Source organism: Rana temporaria, chromosome 3 (genome assembly GCF_905171775.1).
Source record: "Rana temporaria chromosome 3, aRanTem1.1, whole genome shotgun sequence".
Taxonomy (NCBI): Eukaryota; Metazoa; Chordata; class Amphibia; order Anura; family Ranidae; genus Rana; species Rana temporaria.
In genome coordinates, this window is record NC_053491.1 from 462,276,189 (window position 1) to 462,291,997 (window position 15,809).

Genomic DNA, 15,809 nt, shown 5'->3' on the forward strand with positions numbered 1-15,809 from the left:
GACACGAGACACACAGCTCTGTGCTTCTGGTTTCAAATGTAAAGATACTTTAATGGTTTCTTCTCAGCTTTTTATACAGTACAAGGAATTAAAGCAACAATGAGATCTCCACCCCCCTAATCACACACTAAGGCTAATTACTAAACATTCCTTAATTAACAGCATAACAAACAAAACACCTTCACACACTGAGTTCCCTAGGCAGACGTTCTGTCTCCGCATACAGCTTGACACCTATCCACACCTCTGAGCATCAATAGGCTGTAGACAGTGTTATCACACATAAACAGTATTTAGCATGCATAATTAGAGTTCTGTGAGCAGACCTGGGTTAACACCTTTACACAAGGACAATGGAATGTCTTCCAGGCCCTGACTCAATTAGCATGTCACTAGTCAGGACTAATCATAGAATGAGTCACTATTGACTGGTTGGGCCAACATCTTGCAGTATCTCAAAATCCTGCAATACGAACTATCAGTGATGTCCTATCTCATGTAATACATGAATTATGATTCACTTGCCACCCCATGCCCAAAAGGCACAGGGTGGACTCAGACCCAAGAGTTATCAGTGACGCTGACACAGGAGTATCCCCCATCCTCACAAAGTCTCTGTTTGTCCCGGGTCATTCCGTTACAGAAGCTATTTAGGAAAAAAAATCGTACCTTTACCTTTAAGTACACTTTTCTGTGTGTGTTTTTCACATGCATATTTTTGCGCACGACCACATAAAAGATAAAAAAAGTCTGTGGAGGACTGTGTGGAAGGGGTGTGGCCATTACTCAGCTTTGCCAGCATAGATCGCTAGGGCAGGAGCAATACACATGCATTTCTACTAATAGAAAAGAGTATTTCGATTTTCGAGTAAAAATCAGCTGAAGTCATAACATACAATGGTACAGCATTTTAAAAAGGAAAACGGAAGTGTAAAACTTCAACCACCAAATAAATGCATGGAATATGTTAGGATACTTGTAGACATAAGAGCTCTCCAGACTTACAAACATTCAGTACAGTGTGCAACTATACACAGGATACCAATTATGGGATCTCAAAAATGAGAGGGAAAAAAAATCTTGGCTTTAGATACACTTTATTTATTGAACTGCCAATCACACTGAATAGGAAGTAACTCCAGATACCTGCCAGCCAGGTTCCTTAACCTACCCAGGTATAATATTTAAACACTGTGTCCAGGATCTTGTATAAACCAATCATGACTGTTTTTCTATAACAGAACTGAAAGTCCCAACACCCATAGGCACAAGACTTCTGTGGTCCTACCACACTCCTCCATAGGTCCAGTACGGTGAGTGAGCATTGTCACCCTAGGACAGCGAGGGGCAGATTTCTAAAACCGGAGCGTGCAAAATCTGGTGCAACTCTGCCTAGAAACAGCTTCCAGGTTTTATTGTCAAAGCTTAATTGAACAAGCTGAAGGTAGAAGCTGATTGGCTGCCATGCACAGCGGCACCAGATTCTGTGTGCTCCAGGGTTGTGTTAATGGCTGAATCACCATGTGAAAATGCAGGAGAGAAAAAAAAGCATAAAAACATTGCAGCCACCACATCTAAAGGACCAGTAAGGTCTGCAGTATATTCCATTTTGTTCTTGTTTTAGGCCCCATGCACACGAGACGCTGTTAAATGCGCGTTAGGAGGCAGTTGGACACTTTTTTCAACTGCCCCTGAACGCATTCAATGTTGTCCTTTGTGTCCATGCACACAGTCTCGTTTTTTGGCGTTTTTAGGCAGTTGCGTTTAACCTTGTTTTTCCAGAAAATGGGTTCAGACACAAAAGTTTTCCACGTTTCAGATGCAAAACGCGGCTAAACGCGGTACCGATACTTTGCTGCGTTTTCGTTTTTATAAGCGTTTTTAAAGGTGATCTAAAGGACCAGTAAGGTCTGCAGTATATTGCATTTTTGTTCTTGTTTTAGGCCCCATGCACACGAGACGCTGTTAAATGCGTGTTCGGAGGCAGTTGCACATTTTTTTCAACTGCCCCTGAACGCATTCAATGTTATCATATGTGTCCGTGCACAAAGTCTAGTTTTTTGGCGTTTTTAGGCAGTTGCGTTTAACCTAGTTTTTCCAAAAGCAAAAAAATGTGTTCAGACTTAAAAGTTTTCCACGTTTCAGATGGAAAACGCAGCTAAATGCGGTATCGGCGCTTTGCTACGTTTTCGTTTTTATAAGCATTTTTAAAGGTGACCTATTTTTTTACATTAGAAATCTCAAAAATGATGGCAAATGATGATAAACCATTAAAAATATATAAAAAAAATTTAATTGCTTGCATTGTGGACAATCCACAACTTGTGGCAGGTGACGTGGGCAGGTGACGTGGCAAGTGGACAATCCACAACTTGTGGCAGGTGACGTGGCAAGTGGACAATCCACAACTTGTGGCAGGTGATGTGGCCAGGTGACGTGGCAAGTGGACTATCCACAGCTTGTGGCAGGTAACGTGGCAAGTGGACAATCCACAACGCTTATAGATGCAAACGCGGTAAAACGCAGCTAAACGCGGCTGCAATTGTGGCAAAACGGGCGTTTATAAACACCGGTTTCAGTCTTTAAAAAACATGTGTTCAGCAGAGTTTGCACCAGCATCTCGTGTGCATGGGGCCTTAGGATACCCTTTAATTTTCATCACTTCAATCTCTGAGTCATGTATGTCCACCTTCAGACCATCAAAGCAATATACCTGTTGTACTGTACATCCAGTTTAAAGAGGAATTGCAGTCTCCTCACATAATGTGTAATGAAAACATCTTTGCCATTTTGAAGCTTCCATTCAACCACTTTGCAAATTATTTTATACATACTGCGATTCTGTACTTGCCAAATACAGTGCCTTGCAAAAGTATTCACCCCCCTTGGCATTTTTCGTGTTTTGTTGCCTCACAACCTGGAATTACCATGGATTGTTTGAAGATTTTCATCATATAATTTACAGAACATGCCCACAACTTTAAAGATGTTTTTTTTTTCTTATTGTAAAGCGAACAACAAAAAGGGCAAAATAACAGAAAAAGTCAATGTGCATAACTATTCACCCCCCTAACGTCAATACTTTGTAGAGCCCCCTTTTGCGGCTATCACAGCTCCAAGTCACTTTGGATAAGTCTCTATGATCTTGCCACATCTTACCACTGGGATTGTTTCCCCATTCCTCCTTGCAAAACTGCTCCAGCTCCTTCAAGTTGAATGGTTTGCACTTGTGAACAGCAATCTTTAAGCCTGACCACAGATTTTCTATTGGATTGAGGTCTGGGCTTTGACTATGCCATTCCAACACATTTACATGTTTCCCCTTAAACCGCTCAAGTGTTGCTTGCTTTAGCAGTGTGTTTGTCATACCTCCCAACTTTTTGAGATGGGAATAAGGGACACCTATCAGCAAAAGTATGCAGGCATAGGACACACCCCTGGCCACGCCCCCTTAAAGGAGAATTATACAAAAAAATAGATTGGTTAAACCCACAAGTGCTTGTTTTACCACTAGTATTCCTTTATATTGGCTTTTGGAATTTACAAATGCAGCAATTTAGAAATCAGATGACAGGTTTAGGGCTGGAAAACTATTTTTGATAGATAAAAAGTGCATTTTATATACATCTATATAGATCAGACCAAAATGAGGGACAAATGAGGAGGACTGAGGGACATTGCTCCATCAGGGACACTCCCTCGAAATCAGGGACAGTTGTGAGCTATGTGTTTGGGGTCATTGTCCTGCTGGAATGTGAACCTCCGTCCTAGCCCTAAAATCACACACAGAGTGGTACAGGTTTTGCTCAAGAATATCCCTGTATTTAGCAGAATCCATCTTTCCCTCAACTCTGACCAGTTTCCCAGTCCTGACTGCTGAAAAACTTCCCCACAGCATGATGCTGCCACCACCATGTTTCACAGTGGGATGGTGTTTGGCTGATGTGATGTGTTGGGTTTGCGCCAGACATAGTGTTTTCTTTGAAGGCCAAAGCGTTACATTTTAGTCTCATCAGACCAGAAAACCTTCCTCCATACATTTTTGGAGTCCCCCACGTGCCTTTTTGAAAACTCAAAACATGCCATTTTGTTTTTTGCTGAAAGTAATGTCTTTCTTCTGGCCACTCTGCCATAAAGCCCAACTCTATGGAGAGTACGGCTTATTGTCGTCCTATGTACAGATACTCCAGTCTCTGCTGTGGAACTCTGCAGCTCCTCCAGGGTTACCTTAGGTCTCTGCGCTGCCTCTCTGATTAATGCCCTCCTTGCCCGGTCTGAGAGTTTTGGTGTGCGTCCGTCTCTTGGCAGGTTTGCTGTTGTGCCATGTTCTTTCCATAAATTTGGTTATGATAGATTTGATGGTGCTCCTAGGGATCATCAAAGATTTGGATATTTTTTTATATCCTAACCCTGACTTGTACTTCTCAACAACATTGTCCCTTACTTGTTTGGAGAGTTCCTTGGTCTTCATGGCAGTGTTTGGTTAGTGGTGCCTCTTGCTTAGGTGTTGCAGCCTCTGGGGCCTTTCAAAAAGGTGCGTATATGTAATGACAGATCATGTGACACTTAGACAGCACACAGGTGGACATCATTTCACTAATTATGTGACTTCTGAAGGTAATTGGTGGCACCAGAGCTTTTTATGGGCTTCATAACAAAGGGGGTGAATACATACGCACATGCCAATTATCAGTTTTTTTTTATTTCTGAAATATAGTTTTATGTTTATATTTTTCTCATTTTACTTCACCAACTATTGTGTTCTGATCCATCACATGTAATTCAGATTAAAAAAAAACATTGAACTAAAGGCTGTAATGTAACAAAATAGGTAAAAAGCCAAGGGGAGTGAATACTTTTGCAAGGGCAGCTGTGGGCAGCTGAAGCTGCTGCCTGTTCACTTCCTGGATTTACACAGACACACAGAGGCACACCTCCAGCTCTGCAGCCTCGTAGCTCTCATTGGCCCTCTTATGACTCATCCCCCCCATTTCCCTTCCTAGAAAACTCATGAGAGAGAGAGAGCTGTGCATGATGTCATTAGCCTAGGCTAATGACCAGACAAGAAACAGGAAGTGGGCTGTATAAGGTATTTACTGGCAGAAAAAAAAATGTTTTACTATCCAAAGTTAAAACGACAAGGGCAGAAGATTTAATAGATGGAAAGTTGAAAAAAATCACTGAAGGTCCTCTTTAAGTAATTAAGTCTCTTCTGTCATCCTGTATTGCCCCAATTAGCTGCAATAGAATTTTGTGTGTAGTCAGCCTTCCCCAGCACTCAGAAGATTATTGAACGCTCACTTACTGAGAGTGATTGAATAATACTGGATTAGAGATCCATTTCTATTCCTGTAGCTTCTGATGTCATCACTAAGAACATGTCAAAGAAAATGTAGCTCAAATAGATGATGTTACCTGTCAAGAGAGTTCCCTGGTCTATACTGGTTGATATATTTCAATGCAAATCCGTGTACAGATCTACTTAGAAGGTATATTAAAGCTGAAAGTTAGGTATGTCAGTTTTCCATAAGTACATATATATATATATATATATATATATATATATATATATATATTATAAGTATAATGTACATATTCCATACCTGTAGGTAAGTATACATATTCATTACCTGTAGGATTTCTGTTCAAGCAGAGAATCCCTGTAGTAGCTTCTTCTACTACATCGATCCTCGCTGTCTTCTGGTTTTCCCGGCTCTCCTGCTGCATAGTGACCACAGGGGGTCACTTGCTGGGCATGGGCCCTGCTCAGAGAACACCTTGCTGTTTCTCAATGAATGCAAAGCATTTGTTGATCGGACAAGGTAGAAAGGTAGGGTGGTGACATCATGATCTCCCCCGATCAGCCTGGATCCTTCTAGAATTCAAAGATCAATGTAGTAGCAGCTGCTTCCACAAGGATCAGCCAGGTATGGAATATGTAGACTTGCATTGGTCAAAACTGGAGTTGCAAGGTTGACCTCATGTTCAGTAATGCCCTGTACACATTTCCTATTGTTTTTTTATCCATAGGAAAAATGTAAAACATGTTCTATTTTTTTACACCGATGGACAAAAAAACGATGGGGCCCACACACGATCGATTTGTCCGATGAAAACAATCCCTCGGTATTTTTTCATAGGACAAACCGATCGTGTGTACAGGGCTTAAGAGAAGGTAATTCTGATGAAAGGTAAGCATGATTCATTTCAAAAGGTCATTCCACAAAGAAATGGTTTTATTAATACAAAAGAATGAATTTTTGGTATAAATAGACTGGTGGGCCCATTGCTTATTAAAAGTCTTGGATACTCCAACAGTAAGATTTCTCTGCCATAATTCCAAGGCTCTGGTCCTATTTCACATTTGTATGCTCCACCTCCTCCGGGTGAAAATATAAGTAACCTACACAACATGTTGGCCCATAGAATATGTCACTTTTACCACACATATATGGCCGCTGATTGGCTAGAGCGGATGGATTGAGAGCAGCGCAGCCATTGGCTGGCGCTGCTGTCAATCACATACAGTGACGCGGCGCGCCGATGGGGCGGGGCCGAATGATACAGTGAGCGGCTATGGCCGCTCGCTGTATCACGGGAGTGCGCCCGCAATTACTGACCACCATGTGAGCTCTTGCATGACTGTGGTGAGTAATTGCGGGGAGGACCAGAGACAGCCACGAGGGACCCCAGAAGACGTGAATCGGGGCCACGCTGTGCAAAACGAACTGCACAGTGGAGGTAACATGTTTGTTATTTAAAAAAAAAAAATGTTTTCCTTTAGTAACCCTTTAAGGTCAACTATTGGAGGTAAGCATTCACTTTTCAAACGAGGTGCAGCATGTGGGGCATGGGTGGCGTGCAGTGGTGTATTTTGGTTTTGTGCTGCCCCAAGCAAGACTAAAATTGGGCCCCCCACAATTTAAATTTGCCCCGCCCCTTCCTGTTTAACATTCACCCCTTCATCTGTAAGCTCCACCCCTTCCTCTTTAGGCTCCACCTTTTCATATTAGAGTGCCAACTCTTCCTCTCTATCCACTTAAAGGGTCACTAAAGGAATTAGCTAAATAGCTTCCTTTACCTTCCTTTAGCAGTCCTGGTTTCATGTCCTCATTGTTCGTTTTTGCTCTGATGTAATCCTTCTCTGTTCTGGACACTTCCTGGTTGTCTGTTTCCTGATGACCACAGTACTGGGAGATTCTAGTTTCATTTTCCAAACCATCACTGCTCTATGGCTCTGTACATGCACAGAGGCAGGATAACATGCAAAAACGAACTAGACGCAAAAACGAACTAGATGCAAAAACTAAACTAGAGGTACATTATAGGATTGATTTTTATCTATTTTTAATCAATTTTAAAAGGAATCAGTTAACTATTATGTCTCTATACCCTGTAAACAGTCATTTCAGCAAAAAAAAAAAAACACTTTCCTTTACAACTCCTTTAAGCCCCGGACCATTATGCAGCTAAAGGACCAGGCCCCTTTTTGTGATTCAACACTGCGTCGCTTTAACTGACAATTGCGCGGTCGTGCGACGTGGCTCCCAAAGAAAAGTTTTGGGAGCCACAAATAGAGCTTTCTTTTGGTGGTATTTGATCACCTCTGCGGTTTTTATTTTTTGCTCTAGAAACAAAAATAGAGTGACAATTTTGAAAAAAATTCAATATTTTTAACTTTTTGCTGTAATAAATATCCCCCAAAAATCTATCTAAAACATTTTTTTCCTCGGTTTAGGCCAATATTCTTCTACATATTTTTGGTAAAAAAAAAGTTATAGCGTCTACAAAATAGGGAATAGTTTTATATAATTTTTTATATTTTTTTTTTTTACTACTAATGGCGGCAATGAATGATTTTTATCGTGACTGCGACATTATGGCGGACACATCGGACACTTTTGACACATTTTTGGGACCATTGTCATTTTTACAGCAATCAGTGCTAAAAAAAATGCACTGATTACTGAGAAAATGACACTGGCAATGAAGGGGTTAACCTCCAGGGGGCGCTGTAGGGGTTAAGTGTGCCCTAGTGTGTGATTCTTAATGTAGGGGGGCGTGGCTGGGCGTGTGATGTCAGTGATCGTCGTTCCCTATGACAGGGAACAGACGATCACTGACAAGCTACTAGGAAGAACGGGGAAAGGTTTGTTTACACTTACCTCTCCCCGTTCTTCAGCTCTGTGACCCGATCGCGGGACACCGGCGGCGATCGGGTTCGTGGGTCCCGCGGGCACGGTCACGGCCGGGTTCTTAAAGGGGACGTACCTGTACGCCCTTGTGCCCAGCCGTGCCATGCTGGCCATCTCGCGGTCCTCAAGTGGCTATACACTAAAAGAGGATAACAAGTGGATCTATTTTGTTGTTTTATGTACTATCACAAATGTTGTATATATTATTTTAAGAGATATTTATATGAAATAATGAAACCTGTAAATTCAACAATTTTTACTTTATTTTAAGTAAAAATTGTATAAATAGTTTAAACTTAAAGCGGGGGTTCACCCTAAAACTACTTTCTAGTATTACAATGTCCCGACACATTACAATACAATTATGCCTATTTTGTTTTTTTTTATGCTGTACATACTTTGGTACAGCTAATTCACCCGCGGCTTCCGGGTTGCGAATCCCGCGGGAGTGGGCGTTCCTATTGCTGGTGGTTGACGTGATGACCAAAAACGAGCTCCCCCCGTCGCATAAGCTGCGTCACGATTGCCGAAAGAAGCCGAACGGCGAGTCTGCGCTAAACTGCGCCTGCGCACCGCCGTTCGGCTTCTTTCGGCAATCGTGACACAGCTTACGCAACAGGGGGGAGCTCGTTTTTGGTCATCACGTCAATCACCAGCATGTTAGGAACGCCCTCTACCGCGGGATTCGCAACCCGGAAGCCGCGGGTGAATTAGCTGTACCGAGGTATGTACAGCATAAAAAAAAAACAAAATAGGCATAATTGTATTGTAATGTGTCGGGACATTGTAATACTAGAAAGTAGTTTTATGGTGACCCCCGGTTTAAATGCAACTTGTTGAATCTGAAAAGATGAGAGTTGAAGGACTACAACCTCTAAGATCTAAGCATGTGACCCCTTAGATCTCATGGGTTCATGCTGGGACCTGTAGTCCTTCACTAGATGGGGGGCAGAGGGGGTGTCACATCCTCAGTTTTTAGGGGTGTCACATCCCTCAAAAGTGAAGTCCCAGCATGAACCCCTCCGGTTTGCATGGGTCTCTGCAGTGCCCGGCTCCCTCATGACACACATGATCCCAATCCATCCCTGGCGCGCAACTTCACTTCAGAGTTTTGAAAGTTGCCCTTAACTGAGTCCTGGCAGTTCAATTTCCCTTCCCTCTGAGCATGCCGAGCCGCCAGAGAAGATGGAGAAGTTGGGTGGAGCTAAAACACTAGACGTGGAGCGGCAGAGGAGGAAGTTAAATCCTTAAAGCGGATGTGCCACTAAAAAAATATATTAAAAGCCAGCAGCTACAAATACTGCAGCTGCTGACTTTTAATATTAGGACACTTACCTGTCCTGGAGTCCAGCGCCGTCCGCAGCAGATGACGAGCCGATCGCTCGTCACCCTGCTGCTCCCCCCTCCATCCACGCTGAGGGAACCAGGAAGTGAAGCGCTGCGGCTTCACTGCCCGGTTCCCTACGGCGCATGCGCGAGTCACGCTGCGCCCGCCGATTGGCTCCCGCTGTGTGCTGGGAGCTGAGTGTTCCCAGCATACAACGGGGGACGGACGGGAAGTAAGGAAAAAACCCGTCTTTTGCCCGTATCGTGTGACCGGAAGTTGGTGCAAATACCTGTCTGTAGACAGGTATCTGCACCCCCCTCCCCCCTGAAAGGTGTCAAATGTGACACCGGAGGGGGGGAGGGTGCCGATCAGCGCGACTTCACTTTAGAGTGGAGATCCGCTTTAATGCTTTATATGCTGGGGCCTCGGCCTCGCTCTGCATTAGAGTGGGGACGTGATGTCACTGGTTGTTAGACCCCAGGTGCTCAGCCTCGCTCTGCATTAGAGTAGGGACGTGATGTCACTGGTTGTTAGACCCCAGGTGCTCAGCGTCGCTCTGCATTAGAGTGGGGACGTGATGTCACTGGTTGTTAGACCCCAGGTGCTCAGCGTCGCTCTGCATTAGAGTGGGGACGTGATGTCACTGGTTGTTAGACACCAGGTGCTCGGCCTCGCTCTGCATTAGAGTGGGGACGTGATGTCACTGGTTGTTAGACACCAGGTGCTCGGCCTCGCTCTGCATTAGAGTGGGGACGTGATGTCACTGGTTGTTAGACCCCAGGTGCTCGGCCTCGCTCTGCATTAGAGTGAGGACGTGATGTCACTGGTTGTTAGACACCAGGTGCACGGCCTCGCTCTGCATTAGAGTGGGGACGTGATGTCACTGGTTGTTAGACACCAGGTGCTCGGCCTCGCTCTGCATTAGAGTGGGGACGTGATGTCACTGGTTGTTAGACCCCAGGTGCTCGGCCTCGCTCTGCATTAGAGTGGGGACGTGATGTCACTGGTTGTTAGACACCAGGTGCTCGGCCTCGCTCTGCATTAGAGTGGGGACGTGATGTCACTGGTTGTTAGACCCCAGGTGCTCGGCCTCGCTCTGCATTAGAGTGGGGACGTGATGTCACTGGTTGTTAGACCCCAGGTGCTCGGCCTCGCTCTGCATTAGAGTGGGGACGTGATGTCACTGGTTGTTACACACCAGGTGCTCGGCCTCGCTCTGCATTAGAGTGGGGATGTGATGTCACTGGTTGTTAGACACCAGGTGCTCGGCCTCGCTCTGCATTAGAGTGGGGACGTGATGTCACTGGTTGTTAGACACCAGGTGCTCGGCCTCGCTCTGCATTAGAGTGGGGACGTGATGTCACTGGTTGTTAGACACCAGGTGCTCGGCCTCGCTCTGCATTAGAGTGGGGACGTGATGTCACTGGTTGTTAGACACCAGGTGCTCGGCCTCGCTCTGCATTAGAGTGGGGACGTGATGTCACTGGTTGTTAGACACCAGGTGCTCGGCCTCGCTCTGCATTAGAGTGGGGACGTGATGTCACTGGTTGTTAGACACCAGGTGCTCGGCCTCGCTCTGCATTAGAGTGGGGACGTGATGTCACTGGTTGTTAGACACCAGGTGCTCGGCCTCGCTCTGCATTAGAGTGGGGACGTGATGTCACTGGTTGTTAGACACCAGGTGCTCGGCCTCGCTCTGCATTAGAGTGGGGACGTGATGTCACTGGTTGTTAGACCCCAGGTGCTCGGCCTCGCTCTGCATTAGAGTGGGGTCGTGATGTCACTGGTTGTTAGACACCAGGTGCTCGGCCTCGCTCTGCATTAGAGTGGGGACGTGATGTCACTGGTTGTTAGACCCCAGGTGCTCGGCCTCGCTCTGCATTAGAGTGGGGACGTGATGCCACTGGTTGTTACACACCAGATGCTGAGACTCTAGCAACCAGTGGGCAGAAGAGCCAGCGGTAGAGGTGGAGCAAGCTACAAGTCTCAGCTGGCCGGGATTAATACTGTCAGTAAAATGGCGCCCAAAGGCAAATGCCTTGTTTGCCTCGCGGTAGATACGCCCCTGGTGGTGTGTGAAGACATCTGCTTATATGATACACTAAGCACAATTAATGGACTAATAATAATTTCTTTGGACTTGCGCTCCATATTTTTTTATTATTATAATGATATAGGGGAGAAGTGAAATCACTCAATGGAGTTTAGCTGCAATGTGAATATTTGTATTGGGGATACACTGCCTTGAAAAAGTATTCTTACCCCTTGAAATTTTCTACATTTTGTCATGTTACAACCAAAAACCTAAATGTATTTTATTGGGATTTTATGTGATAGACCAACACAAAGTGGCACATCATTTTGAAGTGGAAGGAAAATGATAAAATGGTTAATTTTTTTTTTTACAAATACATATCTGAAAAGTGGGGTGTACTTTTGTGTTCAGCCCCCTTTACTCTGATACCCTTAACTGAAATATAGTGGAACCAATTGCCTTCAGAAGTCACTTAATTTGTAAAAAGAGTCCGCCTGTGTGTAATTCAATCTCAATATAAATACAGCTGTTCTGTGAAGCCCTCAGAGGTTTGTTAGAAAAGCTTAGTGAACAAACAGCATCACGAAGGCCAAAGAACACACCAGACAGGTCAGGAATAACGTTTTGGAGAAGTTTAAAGCAAGGTTAGTTTACAAAAAAATCTCACAAAGTATTGTTCAATCCATCACCTGAAAATGGAAAGAGTATGGCACAACTGCAAACCTACCAAGACATGGCTGCCCACCTAAACTGACTGGCCGGGCAAGGAGATCATTAAGCAAAGAAACAGCCAGGAGGCCCATGGTAACTCTGGAGAAGCTGCAGAGATCCACAGCTCAGGGGGGAGAATCTGTCCACAGGACAACTATTAGTCGTGTTCTCCACAAATCTGGTCTTTATGGAAGAGTGACAAGAAGAAAGACATTGTTGAAAGAAAGCCATAAGGAGTCCCATTTGCAGTTTGTGAGAAGCCATGTGGGGGACACAGAAAACATGAGGAAGAAGGTGCTCTGGTCAGATGAGACCAAAATTGTACTTTTTGCCCTAAAAGCAAAACTCTATGTGGGGGGGGGGAACTAACACTGCACATCACCCTGAACACACCATCCCCACTGTGAAACATGGTGGTGGCAGCATCATGTGGTGGGGATGCTTTTCTTCAGCAGGGACAGGGAAGCTGGTCAGAGTTGATGTGAAGATAGATGGAGCCGAATACAGGGCAATCTTAGAAGAAAACCTGTAATGCCGCGTACACACCATCACTTTATGTGATGAAAAAAAACAACGTTTTAAATCATGAAATAAAACAACGTTTTTGAAACTTCATTTTCAAAAACGACGTTGCCTACACACCATCGTTTTTTCAAAATGCTCTAGCAAAGCGCGGTTACGTTCAGCATTTTTTTCCATTGAAGCTAGCTTCATAACTTGCTTCTGAGCATGCGCGGGTTTAAACACGTCGTTTTAAACGTCGTTTTGCCCACACACTATCATTTTAATTGACACAAAAAACGACGTTTTGAAAAACGACACAAAAAATTTAAGCATGCTTCAATTTTTTTTTGTCGTTTTTCACAAGACATAAAACGGCATTTTCCCCCACACACGGTCATTTTAATTGACGTTTTTAAAAATGTCGTTTTTTTTCATCACATAAAGTGATGGTGTGTACGCGGCATTAGAGTCTGCAAAAGACTTGAGACTGGGGCGGAGGTTCACCTTCCAGCAGGACAACGACCCGAAACATACAGCCAGAGCTACACTGGAATGGTTTAGATCAAAGCATATTCATTTGTTAGAATGGCCCAGTCACAGTCCAGACCTAAATCCCATTGAGAATCTGTGGCAAGACTTGAAAATTGCTGATCACAGACGCTCTCCATCCAATCTGACAGAGCTTGAGATATTTTACAAAGAAGAATGGGCAAAAATGTCCCTCTCTAGATGTGCAAAGCTGGTAGAGACATCCCCAAAAAGACTTGCAGCTGTAATTTCAGTGAAAGGAGGTTCTACAAAGTATTGACTCCGGGGGGCGCCATACAAATGCCCCCCACACTTTTCACATATTTATTTGTGAAAAAAAATTGAAAACAATTTATCATTTTCCTTCCACTTCACAATTATGTGGCACTTTGTGTTGGTCTATCACATAAAATCCCAATTAAATACATTTACATTTTTGGTTGTAACATGACAAAATGTGGAAACTTTCAAGGGGTGTGAATACTTTTTCCAGGCACTGTATAAGGTTTACGTGTTTCTTTTAATAGCTTTTGACTGCCCTGATTGCTTTTGGTTACAAATGTGTGGTATGTGTTCTCTCAACAGGGCAGAGAGGACTTTGGGAAATATCCTAAAAAAGAAAGAGTGGAGGTGAGTGCCGTATAGTTCACAAAGCCAGTCTAATAATGTTTGTCATAATCCGACTTACATCCCCAGACATCCCCCCATCAAGGAGACATTAAGTGTCATTTATCTTCTCTTTTCTCTCCGAAGGCGTTCCAGTTATGTAGTGACAACCAAAATCTTCTGGGGAGGACAGTAAGTGTTTCTTTCTTTCTATCTATCTATCTATCTATCTATCTATCTATCTATCTATCTATCTATCTATCTATCTATCTATCTATCTATCTATCTATCTATCTATCTATCTATCTATCTAGAGCCTTGTGGTGACAGTTTGGGGAAGGTTCTGTCCTGCACAGGGCCCTGACCTCAACCCTACCAGTGGTGGTGCGTCCATAGTGGGCGCAGGAGCGCCGCCCCCTCTCTCCTGCACCAGTCACTCAACAATAGATAGATTCATGCAATGTATAAAACCTATCTATTGTCGCCGCTGCTGCCGACTATTCAGGTGCCCATCCCACTGTTGAGCGCCGCCCATCTGAATTACAGCAGTGGGTGTGTTCTGGAAGTGCCTGATTAGAGCCATCGGCTCTAATAGGCTACCTGATTAGAGCCAGTGGGCTCTAATCAGCTTCCAAATGGTTAAACAGAGGGCGACATGGCTGTGCGTTCCCTGTTTACACAGTGCTGTGTTAGGGAATCGCTTCCCTAACACTGACCCGCCTCTCAGCCAATCATGTGCATCGGGTCTGGTTACCGGTCACCTGATTGGCTGAAGCCACAGGCGAGCAGCGATGACATCGAGGACTCGGATGGAGCGTGAAGGAGGACAGCGATGACCCGAGAAAGGCAAGTGCCGGGCAGGGGGGGGCAAACTGGCTGCATTTGATGGGGAAACTGGCATCATTTGAGGTGGCAAGCTGGCATAATTTGAGGGGGCAAACCGGTATCAATTGAGGGGGAAAACTGGTTGTATTTGAGGGGGAAAACTGGTTGTATTTGAGGGGACAAACTAGCAGGTTGTATTTGAGGGGGCAAACTGGCATAATTTGAGGGGGGAAACTGGCTGTATATGATGGTGAAACTGGTTGTATTTGAGGGGGCAAGCTGGCTGCATTTGATGAGGAAAACTGGTGGCAATTGATGGCACAGTGGCGACAATTGATGGGCACAGTAGCTGCGTTTGATGCGCACAGAGAGGATACAAGTAATGTGCCCCCCCCAAAAAAATAAAAAAATTGAACACCAGTTGCCACTGAACCCTACTGTACATCTTTTGGATGAATTGGAACATCAATTGTGAGCCAGGTCTTCTCATCCAACATTAGTACCTGACCTCACAAATGTTCCTTTGACTGAATGGGCACAAATCCCTACATACACACTGTACACGGCGCCTACGCAATTAAGACTACATTGTGCCACATGCTCCCGCACGCTCCCGATGCTCGTGCAAGTCTGAAAGGGTGGGTGTATTATTCATTGGACTCTGCAAGGGGCGGATGCATACAGAAGAGTCCGTATTGTATCATGATGGGCAGATCTCATACGATGGGGGTGCATTTCTCAAAGGGGCGGATGTATTATTGAGAAGCGTGTAAGGGGCGGATGTATTATTGAGAAGCGTGTAAGGGGTGGATGTATTATTGAGAAGCGTGTAAGGGGCGGATGCATTATTGAGAAGCGTGTAAGGGGCGGATGTATTATTGAGAAGCGTGTAAGGGGCGATGATGACGCGGCGACGTGCGCGACCCTGTCATATAAGGAATTCCACGCATGCGTCGAATCATTACGACGCATGCGGGGGATTGATTCGGACGGATTGATCCGGTGAGTCTGTACAGACCAGCGGATCAATCCGTTGGGATGGATTCAAGCGGATAGATTTTAAAGCATGTCTTAAAAT

At 44.6% G+C, this 15,809-nt stretch overlaps 1 protein-coding gene across 3 annotated transcripts in view; it reads left to right on the top strand.

The window, feature by feature from the left end:
- The window catches only part of KCNAB3 (potassium voltage-gated channel subfamily A regulatory beta subunit 3), a 171,399-nt gene that overhangs the window by 115,201 nt on the left and 40,389 nt on the right, over positions 1-15,809 (top strand). For 2 of the 3 annotated variants that reach the window (XM_040346790.1, XM_040346789.1), the window contains exons 5-7: positions 1,242-1,313; positions 13,886-13,930; positions 14,054-14,098. In XM_040346790.1, coding sequence (XP_040202724.1) covers positions 1,242-1,313; positions 13,886-13,930; positions 14,054-14,098 — 162 coding nt within the window. The remainder of the gene's footprint in view (positions 1-1,241; positions 1,314-13,885; positions 13,931-14,053; positions 14,099-15,809) is intronic. The other variant, XM_040346791.1, reaches the window with a different exon arrangement.